This window comes from Rhipicephalus microplus, unplaced genomic scaffold (genome assembly GCF_043290135.1).
Source record: "Rhipicephalus microplus isolate Deutch F79 unplaced genomic scaffold, USDA_Rmic scaffold_14, whole genome shotgun sequence".
NCBI lineage: Eukaryota > Metazoa > Arthropoda > Arachnida > Ixodida > Ixodidae > Rhipicephalus > Rhipicephalus microplus.
In genome coordinates this window covers 34,675,915-34,693,521 of record NW_027464587.1, presented here as the reverse complement: position 1 = coordinate 34,693,521, position 17,607 = coordinate 34,675,915, and the positions used below count along the sequence as shown (strand labels likewise).

General features: G+C 44.0%; 1 protein-coding gene across 2 annotated transcripts in view; it reads left to right on the top strand.

Annotated features, from left to right (window-relative positions):
- The window catches only part of LOC119181426 (mitochondrial substrate carrier family protein S), a 103,032-nt gene extending 85,878 nt beyond the window's left edge, over window positions 1-17,154 (top strand). For both annotated transcript variants that reach the window (XM_075882963.1, XM_037432670.2), the window contains one exon: window positions 16,651-17,154. In XM_075882963.1, coding sequence (XP_075739078.1) covers window positions 16,651-16,825 — 175 coding nt within the window. In that variant the 3' untranslated portion in view covers window positions 16,826-17,154. The remainder of the gene's footprint in view (window positions 1-16,650) is intronic.
- Window positions 17,155-17,607: the final 453 nt, after the last annotated feature.

Genomic DNA, 17,607 nt, shown 5'->3' with positions numbered 1-17,607 from the left:
TTGCATTGGGAAAACCCCCTTCGCAAAGGCTTTGAACCCTTACAACCGCCCAAAGCACGCAGATCAGATGTACGGCTGTACTATTGCAGACGGGGCACATATGAGCAAGGTCCGAAAATCAACGCCTCCTTGTTCGGGTTCTGTTGGACAGGGGTAGCCAGCGCAGCTATATTCGCGCAGACGCAGCCAGAATCCTTCAGTGTTCTGTGATTGTAAGGGAAGAACTTTCAATAATGACATTTGAAGCTCCAAGGCTCAGAAGCGACTCTGCATCGACCGTGTCTCTGTATGGCTGCGCAGTTGTTTTAGGGATGCTGAAGTGGAGTCAGAAGCTTTGACAATTCTAGAGATCTGGTTCATAACGAGTACACCGCTAGAGCACCATATCTTGCAGACGCTCCTCGAAAAAGAGTACCATGTGGCTGACGCATGTCAATCGAATACGTGGCAAGAAGGCGGCATCACCATGCTGATAGGATCTGACACCTGTTAGAAGGTGACCACCGGCAAGATTGACCGCATCAACGAGACGCTAACAGCGATTGAAACAACCTTTGGATGCATGGTACAAGGACCCTTATCGTCGGACATCCAGTACCCGTCTAGCGCACTGTTAATATCGAGCCGAAATTCTTCTCCACCAGACATAAACGTATCGTCGATGTGGCTTCTTGATGCCAACAGAATCAATGGAAGCTATTCACAATCGTTGGAGATCGATGCCCACATTTCCGCATTTGAGCGCAACATAACGAAGCAAGGTAGACGTTATCAGGTGCCGCTTATCATAGAACAGCCAGGACTACCAGCCAGAAACAGTAATCGCTGACTGGCAGAACGGCGACTATAACGTCAAATCAACCGTTTCCGAGAGCAGCCAACGTTACTAGAGAAATTCGACCTGGCTATTACCGCATATTTCGATGGCGGACATGCTGAGAAGGTGCAAGAAGAGCAGCCAGTCGGAGATTATGTATACTATATGCCTCATCACGCAGTAGTTCGTCGGGACGCCATCACAACGAAGCTTCGAGTGGTGTTTGATGCATCATCACATGAAGCTGGTCGTTGCTGCCTCAACGATGTCCTATCGAAGAGCATCAAACTCGGCGTGGACATTGTCCAGCTGCTGCTTAACTTTCGCTGCCACCCTGTCTTTCTTTCAGTCGACATAAAGAAGGCATACCTCCAGCTGTTGATTCGGCCCGAAGATCGCTTTAATGACGGCCAACTAAGGAAGAGCCCATGCCACCGATTACAACTTGGAGGATGACCAGAGTACCGTTTGGAGCTGCATCAAGCCTGTTTTTTTTGGCGACTACAATTCGTCATTGCCTGTTATCTTGTCAGCAGAACTATCCAAAAATTATAGCCTTATTGGAGCACACGTTCTATGTAGATGATCTTATCATCGGGCTACCCAGCATGCAGGCGGCGATGAAGTTATATGAAGAAACGAAACAAATATTTTAAGAGGCAAGCATGGAAATTCGCAAGTGGGCCTCAAATTGCGATGAGTTGAAAGAAAGATTCTTGCGTGACAGCTGTGCTATCGAAAATGACGCTGGAGACGATCTAATGATGAAAGTTTTAGGTGTTCTCTGGGAACGTTCAGGCGATCACCTTACCCTGGGCACTGAGCACACAGCTATGTTTGCTGCCGGGAAGCCGGCTACCAAAGTTACAGCACTAAAAACCTTGGCCAGAGTATACGACCCACTGGGTTACCTCACTCCATTCACCATAAAGGCTAAAATGCTATTCTAGAATCTGTGGAAGAAAAATCTTGCACGGGATGCCAGAATGCCTGAAGGTGAACAGGCCGAATGGAATAGTTGGTGTTCTGAGCTGTCCAACTCGTCCGTCACTACTCGACGATATGTATTCTTGCGAGACAAAAATAAGCCCTTTTTATTTGAGCTGCACATCTTGGCAGATGCCAGTCATAGAGCATACGGTGGGTGCTTGCATTTATGTAGGATTGAACTCGCCACCTGAAACGTGCTTCACGTGACTCTTGATCAGCAAGGGCCAACTTGCTCCTTTGAAAATGGTATCGCTTCCACGCCTGGAGCTCCTGGCATGCATCATCGGGGTGTGGCTTATACGCTACGTGCAAAAAATCCCTTTTTTCCAACAGGCCACTGTTGCCTTTTGGACGGACTCACTTGTGGCATTCAACTGGATAAATAGTTCAGTGACCAAGTTGGAACCATTTGTAGCACACCGTGTCACTGAAACCCAGCAGCATACCAGACTTTTCCAATGGTTTCACTGTAGCATCAAAGAAAATCCCGCCGATGTCATCACTCGAGGACTATCACTTTCGGATCTTACCAAATCGTCCAAGTGGTGGCATGGTCCAAGCTGGCTGTGTGACAAAACAAGGTCTTACAAAGGTATAGACGTCAGTGAATCTAATGAAAAAATGCTGTTCACCGAACCGCAGCAACCGAAGAATGATCGAGGATTTTCCGCAGAAATCACATCCGTTTGTTCATTCGCCAATAGTGTTCGCCACAGTGTCATGCCCCTGGAAAACTACAGCTCTTTAGCAAGACTACTAAGAGTAACTGCATAGATCCAGCGTTTCAGCCGCCGGGGCAAGATGCTTGCCATCAGCGTCTGGTCCTCTGACAGCAGAAGAATTATTTCAAGCTGAGCATTATTGGTTGTATATAACGCAGGAAGACTCGTTCCCAATCCAGGTCCAAGCGCTGCAGAGAGGTCTGCCATTACCTTCAACATCCTCTGTACTTCGTTTGTGCCCGTTTATGGATGAGGACGGCCTACTTCGCGCCGGTGGGCGACTGTAAGAGCTGCACGCTGAACAGGACATTCGTCACCCCATCTTACTATCAAGTGATAATAAGCTCACAAGCTTGCTTGTTTTGGCAGCACATATGCGTACGATCCACTGTGGTGCTGAAGCAATGCTCACTGAGCTTCGAGGGCATTTCTGGTTATTGAGAGGGCGTCAAACTGTGAAGAGGATCATTTTTTCAATGTAGAATGTGCAAACGCTGGAAAATCGCAGTGGAGACAGCACGCATGGCCCAACTTCCTCGCGAAAGAATTACGGAAACCATCCCCTTCACGGTCGTTGGGCTTGATTACTGCAGGCCGCTGTACGCGAAGTCAGCAAGCTGTCCAAGAAGGACTTGCATACTTTTGTTTTCGTGCGTCGTGACACGTGCCATTCACCTTGAGCTAACATCAGATATGACCACCGCCACAACTTTGCTCGCCTTTCGTCATTTTGTCGCACGCCGCGGTGTACCCACAATTGTGTACTCTGACAACGCCCAGGCGTTTCGCAGTTGTGCTAGATGGTTTGCATCTGTGCTAACTGCTCTTCGCGAGTACGCCGTGGAGATCAGGATACAATGGAAGTTTATTGCAGAACACGCTACATGGTGGGGTGTATGGTGGGAGCGCCTCATTCGTACGACAAAAACTGCGCTAAAGAAGTCACTCGGATGCAGTAGTCTTAACGTGCAAGGCCTCACAACGGTGCTGTGTGAGGTTGAAGCTGCGATCAACAGCAGACCCCTCACCTATCTTGGAAATGAGCCTAACGAGCTACAGCCCTTAACTCCATCGCATTTCTGGCTGGGTAAACACAGCACATCTTTGCCACAACAGTGCCCATCAGAGCCTCACGTATCCATTAATCTGTTACGAAAGGCTTGTCATCACTAGCGTCTAACAGTGGAACTTTGGAAGAGATAGAAATCAGCGTACCTGCTATTGCTGCGATAGGCACACAATCGCTCGACCTATACAACCACAAAGCTCCGAGTTGGTGATGTAGGGCTCTTGCAAGAAGACACGGCACCAGTGACGTCATGGAAGATGGGCAGAGTGCTTGAGCTATTGCCAGAAAAAGATAACATTGTGCAAGCTTGCTTCATCCGTCTCGCCAACGGTTCTGTTGTGAATCACCCTGTACAAAAGATTTGCTTGCTAGAAGCCTTCGATTCACCTTGGCCTGCCCCGGATGATGTTGAAAAAACGAACCGGAACGGAGCAACTAGAACGCGCGACACCGGGAGGGAAGAAGAGAAAGCCGAGGACATTGAGTTCGTGAGGGACGGCAAAACAGATTGTTTGCCACCACCGCAGAATAATGTCGTGTTTTCTCTTATGGTATGGGAGCTATTCGTTTTGTAACAGGAGGTACTACAAAACCACCTTCTTTGACAGCTTGGAAAAAAAAAAAGGCGCCTGTGGGAAGGTATTGACCAACTTCTGAGGAAGTGGTTCTTCTGGTAGTGTCAAGTGGTTCATCGGAGAAACCCTTGTGACCAGCGGTGTGGTATTTTGATGAAAATGGCCTTTGGGCTTAATTCAAGCTGACAAAGAAGGCAGTTTTACAGTACCTTCTTGTAATCATGTTACTGAGGAAGGCTCGTAGCAGAAACTTGTCGGTAGGTTTCTGGAAGGCTCCCTGATAGCTCTTGTTCCTGATGATCCATGTGGCATTGACAGCTCGAGTGTGCTGGTTGAGGCTCTGAGGGAAGAAGAGGTGGTAGCCAACACAGCTTTTTCTGTTGACATTGCAGAGTTGTATTATTCTGTACCCCACAACGAACTGTTTTCAGTTCTGCACGAGGCCATTGAATCGCATGGCGAGACCTCTTTTCAAGGTGCATGCGGCCTTGCAACTGAGAGCTTTATTGAACTTTTAAACTTTTATTTGTTGATGGCTTTTGTCACTTTCGAAGGCAAATTCTTTTTCAGGAAAATGGTATATGCATAGGGTCCTGTGTTACTCCGGTGCTTTGCAGTATATCTTTAGCTAATTTTGACAGACGCTTGTTCCCAAGCCTCGTTGATCACCAGATAGTCCGTATTTTTACATATATTGATGATTTTATTATTTTTCTTAGTGTTGGGGGGAGTGATTGTGTTTTAGACGTCATTGGTAACATCATCTCAGTATATTAAGCATGTTCTTGACATTTCTGTTTCACTCGTAAAGTTCTGCAGGAAAATTCTATTAGATTTCTAGACCTCACACTCACTTTTCATCTTCATGTTCACCTGTGCTGCAAGTAAAGTCCAAAGACTAGAAAGAATCTTTTGCCCTTTGATTCCTCTCACTTCAAGCTGGTGAAAAGAGGTATCATCAATCTTTGTCTGACAAATGCTGTTACTAAGAGTTGCATTCAAAAAATGCAAGATAGCATGACTTAGCAGCAAAAGAGGGGATTGTTGGCAGGTCACCCGAAGTCGTTAATAGCCTCTGTCGCTGAACATGGCTTTAAGCCCCTTAACGTAATACACAGAAGGGATGGTGGTGTTGGAGAACACAGAAATGATGGAGGTGTTCGAGAAAAGAAAAACTTTGTGGTTATTCCGTATGTCCATGGCATTTCACAGATTGAAAAAGGTTGCAGCCAGGATCATGTCCAATTGGTCTGTTCTGCACCCAGAAAACTTGCGGGTCTATGCAAGAGAGTTGCGCTGCTCTGCACGACAAGCAGTATGTGTAACATAAAGCATGTGAAGAAATACTGTGTGTGTAACACATCTGTGGTGTATGGCATCCTGTCAAGCTGTCAGTGGTTTTACGTTGGGCAGCCTGGTCGATGTGTCAATGTTTGGCTGAGAGAGCATTGCAAGCGACGCCAAGCTCTTGACGATGACGTTATAACCTTGAAGCAGCTGGTTATACGAAATCATGAGACTGACCCGCCTCGCAGTGCTTTGGCTTTGCACAACATAGAGAAAACTGTGTAGTTCTGTTATGATCAATAAATTCTAAGTGTGCAAACACACAAGAATCAAAAAGCATGCATGACGTGCAAGCACTCACATTTAGAACTTTAATAATGCCAGGGGAGCAGAATATAGGAGGGCACACGTGAGAGAGAGTACATGACACTGACACATAAAGCATAACATCATGAATGACTTTGGAGATAACGTCATTCTTTAAAGATGAAACAACCGACGGTTTGGCCAGACATTTATTTCCTCCCTATTTTTTTCCCGCACGTGTTTAACTTTGATTTTTGTCGCAATGGTGCATTTAATAAACACTCGTAAATACTTCTTTTCCACAATGCAGTTAGTACTGGAATTGTCACTATAATCATAACCAACACAGTTTTCGCAGGGAACATCTAAAAACCCTCTGCACTTCTTCTTAAAGGTACAGTGAAGAGCAAAATGATTTTTTCCGTATTAGTAAAGTAAAATTTCACAATCTCAAAAACTCCAGTATAGTGAGTTGGACGCCCTAAGAAAAAAGCACTTTTTACTGCCCCACTGACAGCAGCTCCCACTGCACCCTGGGATGCTTATCTGTAGGGATCCGATTTTTAAAATTCACTCATTGTTTACGTTCTTAAATTATGTACATAGTTTTCACTGCATATTTCAAGGTGATCTGTAGCAGGTCCTGTGGTGACTACATCTCCGCCATTGTCTTATTATATTATCATGACCTTTCGACATTCACTCTCACTGCACATATTTCACGCCATTGTCATGATTTTAATACTTATATTTTTACCCACATTAGTGCGAGGTAGATTAAGGCCCTTATGCAGCCACGCATCATGTCAGTATTCACATTTTTATTCACTGAAATGGCGCTCTGTGGCCATGAAGTGGCCCTTGCGCCAAAAAGCACCTCACATCATCATCATCAATCTCAAGAACACCACTCTTACCGCTACACAATGCTTAGTAAACGAGAAAACACGCAAAAAGAAAATACAAGTGTTGATGCCACCTTGAAAATCCTGCACCAAACACCATGACGTAGGAAATCTTTAAGGTGTCCACTAGGTCCTACGTAGCTTCCAATGGATCAAAGTGAAGGACACTGCAATCTGTGGGTGACATATACTTAGCACCAAATTTTATAAAATTTAACCCAGCGAATGCCAAGGAAATATTGATAGTACATTTTGAAGTTTCGTACGTCATGCACGGAGTTTTTGGTGCGAAATTGGAAAATGGAACTTCAACCTTTATTTTCTCCGCTAGTAATGAACCTACTATAGTGAAAGATGTAGCATTAGAGTTCTCAGAGCACGGTTTGTCAATATAACAAAGTCATCGTTTCTCTTTGGTGTCCCTTTGTTATTTAGATGATGTTCCCAGAGGTGATTATTTACAAACACGTCCCGCTTTGTGCAACTTCGCTTTTGCCCCATAAAATAGGCAAGCTGAACATGACAAATTCTGCGCAATCGATGAACTTCTTCTCATGTTTCTTCTTGCAACCTGGAATGAGAGAAGAACTGGGGCTTGTCCTTTTGAAATGTTCTTGAAGTTTCTCCAGGAGCAGCAAAAAGCACTTTTACATTGGCCTTCTGCCTTATTTTTTCGAAACTATGTGATACGCCATGAATGTATGGAATGACAGCAAGCTTCTGTGGGTCATTAACAGCCTGCAACTCATCAGCCTGTTTTGGCGACCTTTTTTGCAGCATGCAGTCAGCGACACTCACTAATAACTGTGAAATAACCAGAATCACATAGGCGAAGGGTCTGTTCGTGAAAACTGATGCCTGTTAGTTCAGGACATGATTTATGTAATGCATTAGAAATACTGTAAAATCTCATCAAATTGAACTCAGTTATTTCGAAATTCTGCCTAATTCAGAATATTTTCACTTTCCCATATTTTGTAATGTAATGGTGCGAACACACTGGCGGCGCCACACTGCCACGTGTCGCTCACCACTCGTGAGCCGCCGCATTTCTCTCTTCTCCCGTTGAGCGTTGTGGCATTTCTGCCGCCAACCAAATCACTCCTTTGACTTTTTTTGCTGCTGCCGCCGGCTCCCACGCAAGCAAACCACCAATTAGTGCCGGCTTTTCCTCCCTTCCTCCTCACATCGGTGCTGCCTCCTCACCGATGCCTTTTCTTCTCTGTCTGTGGCGAGCAGGCAGCTAGCAGGTGGGCGCGCACTAGGAACATTTTCAGCTACTTGTACGTGAGGTCCATTAGTTTCACATGCCCTTCACATGCCCTTCACTGAGGTGCTGCACTTAGGTATGCGTTTCACAAGTTCAACAGGGTGGCAGCAGCACCGCAGTATTCGTTTAGAAAAAGTGCAGCTGTCGTGCAAGGCTAGTTCGCGAATTGCCTGCACCTGCTCGTGAGGTAGTACCGAGTTCGTGCAGTACAAGATGGCCGCAGCAGCAGCAGACGACACAGCAGATTGCATTCGTGTCTGTTTTAGCGGCATGTAACTAGGACGATAGTGATCATTTTCCGGTAGATACATGCCAAACAACGTAAGCGGCACTGTCTGTTACGAATCACAGCCTCTGCAACCCTTGAGGCAGCCGACGAGTAGGATAGGACTTGTACGACATCTGCACTCTCGTATTCATTTCCGCGTCTCGTCGCCGCTGCACTTGCTGAAACGTCACCTGGACGAGCAGAACACCCAGGCGGCACCACCTTGAACTGGTTTTGAAAGTGCAGTGTGAATCGCTTGGACCTGCGAAGAATGTTGATACTAAATGGAGCAAGCGAACTCGAAAATTGTCAAGCAAGTATTTGGACAACAGCAGAATACCAAGCCAAATGGAAACATCGGTTATGAAGAAGGTGATGGAAACAGAGAGGGACATGTGGAAGATTGGAATGCCTACGAAATCATTCCTGGTGACCTACCGAACTTTCAAGCAGGAAATTGCAAAAGAAAAGATCTACAATAATTCTCAAGGTAGTTCTCTGCTGTTCGAGGCCAGAACGGGAGTATTGCGGACCAAGACGTACCGAACCAAGCACGAAAGCACAGACATGGTATGTAGTGTGTGTGGACAGGAGGAGAAAATGACTGAACATTTGATAATGTTCTGTAAAGGGCTCCACCCTTTAGTCCAAGATAATGGCGTTGAATTTTTTAAAGCATTGGGGTTTAGGGACAGTGAAGGCAAAATAGACTTTCAACGGGTAGAAATAACCAGGAGGAGCCGGCCAGGAGGAGCCGGGATTTGGAGCCGGCACACTCGCCGACATGCAGCTAACATTTCTTCTGTTGCTGTAGGTTGCTGGCGCTGTTGCATCTAAGTACAGTTGCAGTTTGGACGGAGGGCCAGCGATCGCACACGCTCGCGACGTGCCTTCTTCGACAGGATCACTATGGATAGCGCCAGCAGCCGGTGGAACAGGGACACTTCCAACGATTATCAGCGCCAAGCCACATAGGAATGCGACTATCAACAAGGACAGCCATCACATCGCCATGGGTCGACGACAACCACGTGACACGGATGAACCGTATTTAATCGAGTGGCACGTTGGCTACAAGGCATTTGGAGCCGGCACACTCGCCGACATGCAGCTAACGTTTCTTCTGTTGCTGCGGGTTAGTGATAATTGCCCAATTACAATTTGTGGATTATTGTGTGCATTACCAGCTCCATGTCCCACAAGTGATGTATCTGTTCGCCGAACGCAAAAGCCGATGATGTATCGTAGCAACCGCTTTCGTTTTTTCACGCATAAGGTTCTGTACCTTGCATTATTGTTAATACTTTCCGGTGATGTTGAGTTGAATCCCTGTACGCTAAATGCCCAAGAGTTCGAACTGCTTAAAACCTTACAAATTGGTCAGGCTACAATTTTGAGGAAGTTAGAGGCCATCGACACCAGATTGGCAAAACACGAAGAAATGATGGCAGAAATTAACGGTAAACTACGTGCCACTGAAGGTCAAATTACTACGCTCAAAGAACAATTAAGCGGCCGAGAAAACACCATTAGGACAATAGCAAAAGAAGTTAAGCAGCTGCATGGCAAGGGCGTCGACTCTGAAAATAGAAGCCGGAGAAACAACCTGGTCTTTTTTTGGGGTCAGCGATTCTGAATCAGAAACGTGGGAACAGTCTGAACTACTGCTCAAAAACATTTGCAAAGAAAATTTGAATTTAGAATTGCAGTCAGTGGAAAGAGCGCATCGTATAGGTCGTTATAATATATAAAAAAACAGGCCTATCATTGTCAACTTTGCCTCCTACAAAGAAAAGTCCCGTGTTCTTTCCGAAGCTAAGAAATTCAAGGGAACGACGTACAGTGTCGAGCAAGATTATGCACCTGAAACGAGACATATTCGGAAAAGACTTTGGGAATACGTAAAAACCAACAACATGAACGAAAAACATCGAGCTAGGTTGAACTTTGATAAGTTAATTGTGGATGGTAAAACATATAGGTGGGACAAAGAAAAGGAAGAAGTCGTTCAAATTGTAAAAAAATGACCTTTGCCAGAAAAAAGGGGGCGTCAAATACAACATCTGATAACACTGACAGTGAACTGCAGAAGCGTTGTCAATAAAGCTGATGAACTCGCGGCTCTTATCAATTCTGTAAAAGCTGATCTAGTATTCGGAACTGAATCATGGCTGGACCCTTCTATTAGAGATAGCGAGGTGTTTCCCAGCGACTTTGCTGCTTATCGAAAAGATAGATCCCGCACGAGTGGGGGCATTTTTCTTTTAGTTCGCCGCTCTTTAAATTCATCTGAATTAGATATAGGTCATCAAGAAGTAGAATCCGTGTGGTGCAAAATTACTATGCGAGACAATTCCTCGTTTGTAGCAGGTACTTTCTATCGGTCTCCAAACTCGTCCGTAATCGTGTTAAAGCTTTTGCATGAAATTGTTTTGGAAGCTTCTTGTCACATGTTCATTTTGGCGAAAGACTTTAACTTGCCTGATTTATCTTGGCGTGATGGAACTTGTGAGATGACAGCGGGGGGAACCTTAAACCTTGAGATGAAGCACATTGTAGATTCTTGCAGGTTAATCCAATGTGTTGATGCTCCAACACGAGGCAATTGTACATTGGACCTTGTTTTTTGCAACTCTCCAAATATGGTGAATTCAGTAAACCTTGTACTAGGAATAAGTGACCACCATGCTGTCGTCGCCATTGCCCTAAGGAAAAATGAAAAACAATTGAAACAGGAGAGGAGAACGGTGTACCTCTATGACAAAGGTGATTACGCTAGCATATCAAGGAAGCTTCTCGATCATCTGCCACTTTTTGAATGTCTCTCAGATGACTGTGACGTACAAGAATTATGGGTTAAGCTTAAACAAAAAATCAAAGAGCTTACTGAAACCTACATACCCAGTATCAAAAGCGGTAGACTTAGAAAGCGAAACAAACCTTGTATAACTGCTCGTATCTTAAGAATAGTAAGGAAAAGAAGGCGCATATATTTAAAATATAAAAGGACTAAATGCCATGGGCACTTTGAAAGCTTGAATGCTGTGACTCGAGAGTTTAAGCTCAATATAAAGGTGGCTAAGCGGCACTATTTTGAAAAACTTGGAAACAAAATAAAAACTAATTCAAAGGCGTTCTGGCAATACATGAAAGGCTATGGAGCAGACCCCTCGGGAATCACCAAAATTGTCTTCAATAATGAGAAGTTATTAGACGACACTGAGAAAGCTACCTGCTTAAACAACTACTTTCTTTCCGTATACTTGCCGAAATGTAGCTCTAGTGCTTCGCAATGCACAAGTTCCGTGCCGAAAATGCAATTAGTAGAGTTAAGTGTGAATGAAATTAGGGCATTACTAAACAAACTTACCGATAATAAGGCAATTGGACCGGACGGAATTTCATCTCGAGTCTTAAAGCAGTGTGCTGAGTCAATTTCTCTTTACCTGCACGTAATCTATACAAAGTCTTTGTCCTCCGGTGCCCTCCCAGACGACTGGAAAATTGCACACACAGTTCCTATTCATAAAAGTGGGTCCAAGAAAGACGTAACCAACTATAGACCTATTTCACTGACGTCCATACCCTGCAAGTTATTAGAGCATATTCTGTATAAAGAAATAATGGCACATTTATCAACAAACAACTTGCTGGCGTCTCAACAACATGGTTTTCGTAAGGGCTTATCTTGTACAACACAATTAATTGAATTTAATTATGATTTAGTATCTGAAATAGACAATAGCAGACAAATCGATTGCCTTTTCCTGGACTTCCAAAAAGCTTTCGACACTGTGTCGCACTGTTTTCTTTTAAGTAAGCTTGCAGCGCTAAACATTGACCGCGAAGTTCTGGTGTGGATAGATAATTACCTTTCAGGCCGCCAACAGTGTGTAGTATTAAATGGCAAAAAATCAAGTTTTGTAAACATCACTTCAGGGGTGCCACAGGGCTCAGTCCTAGAGCCACTTTTATTTTTAATATATATAAATGACATTTGCTCAGGAATCGATTCTAATATACGGTTGTTTGCAGATGACTGTGTCTTGTACAGAAAAATTAGAAATGAGAGTGATTTCGCCCTGCTCCAAAGCGACTTATCGCGCATCCAAGAATGGTGTTCAAGGTGGAAAATGACATTAAATGCCAATAAATGCATTCATGTTACTTTCACGCGTAAAAGAACCAAGTTAGCTTCAGAGTATGTAATCTGTGATAGTATAGTAACACAAAAACCGCATTATAAATATTTAGGTGTAACTTTTTCAGCCGACTGTTCATGGAATGCACACGTTGATTCAGTTGTTGCGAAGGCCGCCAAGTCACTAAATTTTATACAGCGCAGCCTGACACAAGCGCCGGCATGTTTGAAATCAACGGCGTATCCAACATACATTCGCCCTATGCTTGAATACGCCTGTGCCGTGTGGGACCCCTGGCAAAGTACTTTAAGTTACAAACTTGAAAAAATACGAAATAGAGCTGCAAGGTTTGTCCTAAGCCGGTACTCAAGAAATGACAGTTGTACCAATATGGAAAATGAACTAGGGTGGGAATTACCCTCATTGCGTCGAAAGAAACTGCGGCTAAAGCTCCTGTACCAAATATTTCATGGTAAAACCGGCATTCGAAAAGAAAAGAACCTTCACAGTCCTCATCATATCTCTTCGCGAAAAGATCATTGTTTCAAGATTTTAGAGTACTGTACCAGGTCTAATTTGTATGCTAATTCGTTTTTTGTTCGTTCCATTAGAGAATGGAATCACTTATCTAATGAACAAGTGTGCTGTATTAATGAAGATGTGTTTTTCTCGACATTGTAACCCCTCTGCTGCAGCGCCTTCGGGCTAAGCGGGGTAATCATTGAATAAAGAATGAATAAATAAAGAGGAGGTTAAGTTATTGGTGGCTACAATCAAGGCGCGAGTAAAATTCAATCTTTATACACGTAGCGATAATACTTAACTTTATGGCTAGGTGGCGTGAGCCACCGCCCGATCTAAACGGCACGGCCAGATACATCCATTCAAGCATCACATCGTGCGCCTCGACGTGTCCATTCTTGTCTCGCTTTTCTTGCGGTGCCGCCAATGTGGACAGCGTGCCACTGGCTGCCGAGTGGAAGCACCGATGGGCAGGATGCCGCCGCGGGATTCTTCCCGCCAGTATGCTCGTACATAATAACTTGAAGCGGCGGTCAGCACCAGTCTGGTTTATTCAAAAACTTTGGGTGCCATATGCCACCCAATCTCGATTTCGCCGCAAATCTGGAAACGACTGCCTTTAAAGCCATAAGGCAATGCATCGCTGCGATACTAATGACTGGCAGCTTAAGGAACACAGCCCCACGATTTCCAGTGCAAAAAAATTAAAAGAGAAGATCTCGTGGCAAACCAATACGTGCACCTGCGGAAAACATCTTCACTGCAATACGTTAGCGACACGCGGGCAGCATATTGCATGTTTCTGGCTGCATCAGTGCGTCATGATTTACCCATTTTTTCTTGGATTGTAAAGAAATTCAATAAAGGAAAGTTCAAGGGGATTCTCAATGTATGCGAACATCCGATTGCCGGTGGCTCCAGCAATTTGTGCACTTGCACTGGTGGCGAAGTTGTTGCCTGCAACACCTACTTCAAAAAATAAGTTCAAAAGCTTTAAAGATTATGTTTTCCAGCCAAAACATATCCTGAGTTTCGTCACACTGGCCATTATTAATTTTTTTTATTTTAACAGAAAGAATAGCTGAATGGTCACATCATGACGTACTGACGCAGCAAAGAGCAGGCGACATGCTGCCCACGTGTCACTTGTGTGTTGCAGTGAAGCGCATCTTGTTTTCCGCAGGTGCATATTTCATTTGATCACGACAGCGTTATCTTTTTCTCTTTTTCTTTCTGGTAGCAGCAGCAAGGACTTCCCTTCCTCCGTGTTTGCTGCAAAAATTAAGGCCAGGTATTGCGGGCAAACATAACCATTGGAGCCGCAAACTAGCCGGCAGAGCAAACAATCTGTCCTGATTACTTAGCATAATTGTGAGTTCCTTGCCTCCCATTGTTTGTATGCTCTGTTCATTCAAAAACCCACTTAATCCGAAAATTTTTCTCGTCTCCAGTGACTTTGAACTAGCGAGGTTTTACTGTACATAACTTGAAGATGCCCCTTTTTTAACTAGCTAGGAATGGGCAGAGTCATAAGGAAGCAATGGTTTGTTAGGACGAGGCTCGTACTTTTGGTACAACCACTTGTCACTAAATCAAAGAAATATAATGTTATTTCATGACATTTTCTGAGTTATTTCTAGCGCTGCTAGGCTTCCACGTACAAGGGTGAGCAAGTTATTGGTTAGTGATTCAAAGGAGTGATGGCTATCCTCAAGGAATATTAAGAAATCATCTATGAATCAGAAAGCTTTAGTTGCATTGAAATTTGCCAGGCAGACACTGTATCCTCCATCTACTTTAGCTAAGAATAAACCATAGAGGTTGGGGGCAATACACGAGCTTATACATACTTCGACTTTTCCAGAAAAGGGCTGAACTGTATAGGTAAATGGAGATCAGAGGTAATGACTAATAAGCTCCAGAAAAGCACCCCTCGATTTATCGCACGCCTTCTGGAAAGCTGCATTTTTGTATCTGGCAATACAGTCTTAAACACAGGAAAGCATGTCACGTTGCACTAAAGAACATAATGGGTCCTTAAGCTCTGCAAAAAATGCTCCGAGGCCCTTGTGTGAAAAAGACTTGACAAAGTCGAAAACTGCTTCACAATTTTTTACTTGGAACAGGTCATCAACAGGTAATAGGCTGAGTTTTTCTTTTTTTTTAGTGTGAAAACACATAAGGCTTACGCTCCTTTCAGGGAAATCGTTTCCAAATGTCACACCTGGCAAAGATCTGTAGCTTTCTACATCTTCAGAGATTACTCAGCCTATTACTTGTTGATGACACATTCCAGGATATAAATAATGCTCAGAACTAATGGACGTCATTTTTCACTAGCAAATGCTTCGGCTATGGGATTTCGTTTATCCCACTCAGTTACTGGTGAGTGTGGCTGAAGGCATGCTGCAAAAGAGGTCGTTAGAACAGGCTGATGCATTCCAGGGTGTTAATTGATCAGAAGAAGCTTGCTGTCATTCCGTATATTCATGGCATATAACATCATTTATGAAATCGCGCTGAAGGCCATTGTAGAAGTGTTTTTTCCTGCTCCTGAGGAACTTTGAAAACTGTGCAAAATGACAAGCCCCAGTTCCCCTTACATTGCAAGATGAGACATAGAGGAGTTCATCGATTGTACAGACTACAGCTAGCCTATTCCATGAGGCAGAAGCTATGTTGGACAATGTGGGAGGTGTGTAAACAGTCGCCTCAAGGAACATTGCCAAATTGTTGAGAAGTGCGGAGGGTTTTTAGATGTTCACTGCAGGAACTGTGACGGTTGTGATGATCCAGTTGAGGCCCTTTATAAGAGACATAAACCACGGAGCAGTTCTCTTCTTTTATATGAGTTGTCTCTTATAAGCAGGGTACCACGTATGCAGTTTTGTATCAACCCCAATTTTAATGTAAGCGCACAGTAGTCTCGTACACCCAATAGTATCAGCGTATTTTGTAAGGGGGTGCGACTGTAGTGGTGATTCCACTACTGCCTCCCCTGTGGAAAAGAAGTGTTTACCAGTGTTCAATGGATGCACTTGTAACAAGAAGCAGAAGTAGACTCGCTCGGCGAATAATCAAGGTGAAAAGCTAGATAAGTAGTTTAGGAAATTAATGTGCGAACAAGCCACCGATCACTCCATCTTTCAAAGAATTCCGATATATCCAAATTCATTCATGATCTTATGCCTTGTGCGCTGGTGTCAAGTAAGGTCACTTGTGCCCTTATATAATTCATTCCACTGGCATCAATCAAGTGCTAAATTTTAGTGCCTGTGCATCATGCATATTTTGTGGTTCTCGTCTGTTTGTGCACTTAAAATTTATTGATCATGTCGGACGAACTTTCCCAAACTGCCACAATTGTGTTCTTTTATGGGTCAAGTCAACCAGGATTTATTTTGTCAAAATAACTTAGACGATCTTCAGTGCTCCAGGCAGCTCAAGAGTCTTGCATTGGTAGCATGCTGTGTTCACAGTACAAGCATGCAAGTTGTGGTCATAATTTCAGCGTGTCTGAGTAATACTGCAAAAAATATGTAGAGATCATATCGTATGTGACTGCATGCAAATAATCATTGTAGTATGTGTATGAAGTGTTTATACAGAATAATAATCTGATAGTACAGTGAAGTCTGGCTTAATTTTTCTTTGTAGTAGCCTGTAATGTTCTTCTAGTGCATATGCTCTTGCAATGTGCCAATTGTTAGACACTAGTCAATCTCTAAATTGCCATAGAAAGTTTGATTAAAAAGTTGAGGTGGTTGTGCTGTGCAGGAAGGTGTCCCTCCTCAAGAGGATGCAGTCGGTCTACAGACAGAAAGGTGGCTTCACTGCCATGTACCGCGGTCTTGCCCCGGGATCAATACGAAGCTTTGTTGCTAATGGGACCAGCATGATCGTCATGAGCTACGCACAGAGAAAGGTCACCGAACTGGGCCTTAGAGATTGATGCAACGTAATGTACTAATATGCATTTATTTACCCAACGTGGTTCACTGCCGCACTCACAGCATTTCGTGCTGTTAATAAGTGCCAAGTCATTTTCTAGATGTGCTTGTTGGGAATGATGGATATTTTTTTATTATTTTTCTCTTTATTTTAAAGCAGTGAGAATGTCTTTTTTTTGTTATGCCATGCTTCTTCATTTCCAATGCTATTTCATGGCTGTGCGCTCACGATGTTAGGTATGTCTTTATGAAAAAGCGCCAGTGAGACTTGGAAACCCTTTAAGAGCAATGGAAATGAAGGTATGAGCTGACCTTCGTTTTACAACAAAAGCTGTTATGAGATCACGAAACGAGCCGCATGCGCACCGTAGTTGTCCGCCGCCACCGGTGTCTGTAACCACTATTGCACGAACTAAGAAAAAAAAACTCAGTGAATAAAAAGCACCGAGGAAATAATCGGATTCATACCTGGGTCCCCTGCATGCCAGCCCAGTATTGCACCACTAAGCCATGCTGGTGCTTGGAGCTTCTTCGCAAACTGGCCTTAAGCAGGCTTCATGTAGGGAAAGGAATCACGTTAAAGTGTATAGAAAAGTGGATGAACAAACGGTTGGTAAATAATGCGAATTGCACAATGAGTGAGTCGTCGAACGCTCCAACCATTTACAAAAGCTTCATCTTGTTCACCTATTAACTGTGGCCAATACCCACTGTGGGGAATTGTGGGGATTACAAAAGCTTCCGGCACAATTTTTCGTCGTCAGCCACAGCACAAAAATACTGC